Here is a 5,107-nt window from a genome sequence, read left to right as displayed (position 1 = left end):
TGCTATTTTCCAGAAAATGAAAATATTTTCAAGTGTTTGGTTGTATTATGAAAATTGTTGTGGAAAATATTTTCATGTGTTTGGTTCTATTAGGAAAATGCTATTTTCCTACCATTTTTTCACAATTTCTGGCAGCAAATTTCGGCAACAACAACAACAACACAACAACAACAACAACAACAGCAAATTCCAGCAACAACAACACCACAACAACAATCAGTTCATAAAAAAAAAAAAAAAACAACAGCAACACAAAACCCACAGAAAATCCATCGTCCACACCACTGCAACAAAAAAAAAAAAAAAATCAGAGGAGGACGACGAGATCGAGAGGGCGGCGTGATCGAGATGACAATGAGATCGAAGATGATGATCTGACCCAGAGGAGGACGGCGCGATCTCGGTGCGATCTCACAGGCATGAACTTGGCGCCGTGATCGCGATCTTGGCGCGATCGAGAGGGCGGCGCGATCTTGGCGCAATCGGTGACGAAGGAGGCGACGAGATCAAGGACGAAGGAGGCGACGGCGACGAGGATGGCAATCTGACCGGCGAGGACGTGCTTCAGGTGGAGTGTGCTTGGGCTCTCTCTCACTCTCTCTCTTCGGGTGTATTTTCCGTAAATGCTTTGAAGGTAAAATAAGAGTGTAAATTGGTTTCCGTTCAAAATGCCTTATTTTCCGGTCAACGTGAATCATTTTTTCCGTTGACTGTATTTTCCATAAGAACCAAACACCGTATTTTCCGGAAAATCATTTCCGGAATCAGTTTGAAGCCAGAACAAACGGAACCTTATTTGCAACAAGATAACGCTATGGTGCTATTAACTTTTTGATCCGCAGAGTCTTCCCCTTGTACATATGTTGCTTTGCTTAATTGTCTGTTTGTCTTGCAGTTTCAATCAATCTTCCCAAGATGGTTCCTTTTTTCTTTTTCTTTTTTTCGTTTTCGAAACCTTCCCGAGATGATTCCAGTTATGATTAAAATTTTATTCTCCTTTTAGATTATCATCATTAGCTGCTCCACTACACAAGTTGAAATCTTATGTGGATTCCAAGTTGCAAAGTAATTAAAAAAATTCGATTGTGGACTATATCGTCATCTTGTCGAGGAATGACCTTAAAGAATTCTTTCATAGTTCCTTTTCACCATTCCGACCTGTTTTTATTGCTATGACAAACTTCCTACATGTATACACCCTAAAGATTAAAAAAGAAATATATTGTTGTCATTATGTTAGATAAAAGAGTTACACTTTGTTATGGTCTTCAATTAAAAAAAAAAATACTTACGCTAAACTAAAGTCATAAAGAATTGGACATGTCGGTTCTCTTTGTCGTAGAAAAACTCTATTTTATTTTTTGGTGGCTTCTGCTTCAATTGGTATGAATTGTGACTGGTGCTGGCCCTTCTTTGAATTTTGGATCAGTTGTAGAAGCAGACCTTACCCAATTAATCAAAAGAGGAGGCCCCAATTTATTTAAGGCAGATCATGGCATATCATGGTCTTCAAGGACCTCTTCATCATATATGTTTACAATTTCACAAACACTAGCTACGTCAAGTCTTTTTCGTTTTATTCTATCACTTCTGTCAAAAAAAGTCTTTGTCGTTTTATATGACTTGTTCATTCGGTCTTAAAACTTAAAAGAACACTAAATTTTTGTTTTTGTTTTTTTCCTTTTTGGTGTGGAAAGTATACCTCAATAGTTTTTAATTAAAAACCAAAGTATCTTTCCACCGAGCTTGTATTTGGAATCTTGGATGCACAGAGAGAAAAAGGGAAACAAAAGTGTTTTTACTTATTTGGTATGTTAAAGAAAGAGAAAGAGAAAGAGAAAGTAATAAATAAGTTATAAAAGGACAGAATAGTCATTTGCCTAGTCTTGGAAAAACAGACAAGTAATGCATTTATACCTCCATTTTCCATCAAACTGTGTTACCAAACGCTCTCCATATAATTATATCTCATATTTAATTTTAATTACGTCTCATATTTAATTTCAATTACATCTCACACCCCACCAGTAGTTAAGGAGCTGTTTAGTAGTAGTGTTTAAATATTATTGTTCAATTTTCAATTTTGTAGAAATACGTGTTTGAATGTTATAAAAATACGTGTTAAAAGTATTATTGTTGTTTAAATACTGAAAATTGTTGTTTAAACAACAATGTCAAACAACCCCTAATTCTCTTGAGTAATACACTAAAAACAGTGAATTTGAAATACAAAACACCTAACACTGACTTTCCTAGAGAAGTGAACTACAATTTAGTTTGTTTCCGAAGGGAATCATCAAAAATTTTTTAAAATTTTTTTTCGTTGTGATCCATCCATCACCACATGTGAGAGAGAGAGAGAGAGAGAGAGAGAGAGAGAGTAACAAACAATAAAACATCATTCTCATTAAATTATATTAGAAGGTGGTAATTTCGGTTGCTTTCTACAAATAACAAATAGAGACCCTCTCAAGTTTGGCTTTTAGAGCTCATCATATGTATAAATTATATAATATCTACTTAAAAGTTGTAGTAGTGTCACACTTCCCCAAGGCCTTAGCCTTAACAGACAACACACTTTCTTACTCTAGTATTTTTTTTTTTTTTGGTGGAGAATTTATTCTAGTAATTAAAATGTGGTATTAAGCTGTTGCAATTGGACCCACGTTAACATTAGATTCTATGGCTTTCATGGCTTCAAATCTGGGCTCCTTGGCCTGGAACTTGAGGCCAGCATACAACTTCATGTAGTCTTCAAACACAAATTTTGGGTACAAATTGTTGTTCTCATCTGCCTCTTTCTCCACTAGTGTTGGTGCTGGATATATAACGGCATCACTCCCAGGGTTGTAGAATGAAGCTATTGACATTCTGTTTCCATTTGTTTGGGCTATCACCCTGTGCATCACACTTTTGTACTTTCCATTGGTGATAACCTATATATATATTTATATAAATATAACATCATATATAGTCGTTAGATATCTCCAAACTTTTGTCGAGATGATAAAGAATTTTAAACTGAATCTTCTAATTCTCTTCCATTTTTAGCAAGACATATATATATATATATATATTACATGTCTTGCATCTAAAAATAAAAATAAGAGAGAATTGAATGGGAGGGGAGGGATTTTATGATGATATTAATTATTAACACAAATTAGTTTGGTTCATATATATAGATATAGATTAGAATATACCTCAATTTGGTCACCAAGGTTAATAACGATGGAGTGGCGCATAGGGGGCACGTCTATCCACTGATCATCTTTGAGTAGCTGGAGACCACTGACTTTGTCATCCTGGAAGAGTAGGATGATTCCACCAGCATCTGTGTGGGCACGAAGACCCTTTATAAGGTCTGGCTTTGGACATGGAGGGTAATTGCTAACCTTGGTGCCAAAATTTGGACCCTTTGATCCATGGAATGCCTTTTTCAGGTAACCTTTCTCTAGTCCAAGATTCTCACATAACAGGTCTAGGAGTTCCTCTGCTAATTTTTCCAACCTCAATGCAAATTCCTTCATCACCTTCCTGTTGTAATTATAATTAATTATGAGATAGAGAGCCTTTTGTGTAAAAAAACCAAAGGATGCCTTTTAATTAAATTAGGAGTTTGTTTTAAAAGTACTTCTAGTGTCATTTGGAATATTCTGAAGGAAATGATAAAAATTAATCATATAGTAGCATAAACCGTTGGGAGTACAAAATGTAGCTAGCTAGCTAGCACTTATATGGGACCATTATCTCAACAATATGTTTTTTTTTTTTAAATATATCTCAAGAATATGTTTATTGTGGAACAAATGAAGCAGATTAATATTTTGGTACTAAAAATAGTAAATGAAGCCACTATATAAGTATACATGTGTGTGCTACAGTAAGTAATAATTATATATGGTTGATGTACAAAAAGCATGCTTAAATGAATTTACCTGTATTCATCTTGGAGATCTGGGATCTCAGATATATTGGATTGAGGAAGATGGCGCAAAAAGAAGGTGCTCTCCCAATCCAAGTCATTGACCTCAGTTTGAACACCCTCTAGACCTTTGGTTGCCACAAGTTCCTTGAACCTTTGCTCCATACACTTCTGGTAGTGCTCCTTTGTCAACCTCTCCACGGTGTCCATTAGTTCATGGGATATGCCATGATTTATTAACTACAATTTTGAGACAAAGAAACACACACAAAATTGTTAGACCCATATATGGAAAGTGGAAACAATGTGAACAACATAAATAATGGTACAACTTAGGTTCAAGATATGGTATCTACCTCAAAGAAGCCCCAGTTTTCACAGGCATCTTTGATTATCTCCATGGTTGCTCCTCTCTCCTCACCATTTAGTTTCTCCAAGTTGATCACTGGGAAGTTCTCCATCTCTCTCTCTCTCTCTCTCTCTTTGTGAAGGAAGCAAAGAAGCAAAGCTAAGCTGTGTGTGTTTGGAATTGGATGGTGTAGTTCCAGTTGGGTGGTCTGCTATTTATAGAGACAGGAACAACTGTGAAGTGGAGGGCTGGTTTGATATTAAAAAGGTGACTAAAATAATAATAATAAAATGGGTTTTTTGTTTTTACAAATTAAAAAAAAAAAAAGAGTTAAAGGCAGATAATTAGTGGAAATTAGAGCTTTGCCTTGTTGAACCCGTCTCTACCCTCTGGTCCCTAGTCTCTCCTATACTGTGGGGTTAGACCCAACTTGGTGGCTGATTCCTTTGTAAATTTGACCGATGACTAGGAAAGGATGACCAATGACCACAAGAACTTTCCAGTATTGTTTATTCAATTTGTTATGCGTTTGATTTTTGAGAGTGATATTTAGGAAGGTACTCAGCTCTTGCACCTCTAGAGACTAGACTATGCTATGTATTGTAGGTTGTAGCTCCTCCACGTCAAGAATTATTGGGCGTTATTTTAATTAGATACAACGACAAGTTATACATCCCCATGTGCCTTTGTACAGTGACCTTTTTGTTTTTTCTGTTTTTTTTTTTTGATAGGAAATATTGAATAATAGCATTAATAAGGAATGAGAGATTACAGACATATCATGAATATATGCGTGCTCTAAAAAGCTAGGATATTCCTCTAGCCAAACTATA

At 35.6% G+C, this 5,107-nt stretch overlaps 1 protein-coding gene across 1 annotated transcript; it reads right to left on the bottom strand.

The window, feature by feature from the left end:
* Positions 1-2,381: 2,381 nt before the first annotated feature.
* Positions 2,382-4,471, bottom strand: LOC112025436 (1-aminocyclopropane-1-carboxylate oxidase 3). Its single transcript, XM_024058106.2, has 4 exons — positions 4,282-4,471; positions 3,939-4,165; positions 3,204-3,537; positions 2,382-2,936 (listed from the first exon to the last, which is right to left on the bottom strand). Exons 1-4 carry the CDS (start codon positions 4,384-4,386, stop codon positions 2,643-2,645), a joined length of 960 nt encoding a protein of 319 aa, XP_023913874.1. The 5' UTR covers positions 4,387-4,471; the 3' UTR covers positions 2,382-2,642.
* Between the last annotated feature and the right edge of the window lie 636 nt (positions 4,472-5,107).

This window comes from Quercus suber, unplaced genomic scaffold (assembly GCF_002906115.3).
Source record: "Quercus suber isolate HL8 unplaced genomic scaffold, Cork oak 2.0 scaffold_290, whole genome shotgun sequence".
Classification (NCBI taxonomy): Eukaryota; Viridiplantae; Streptophyta; class Magnoliopsida; order Fagales; family Fagaceae; genus Quercus; species Quercus suber.
The sequence above is the reverse complement of the archived record's forward strand: the minus strand, read 5'-3'. Positions and strand labels throughout refer to the sequence as shown.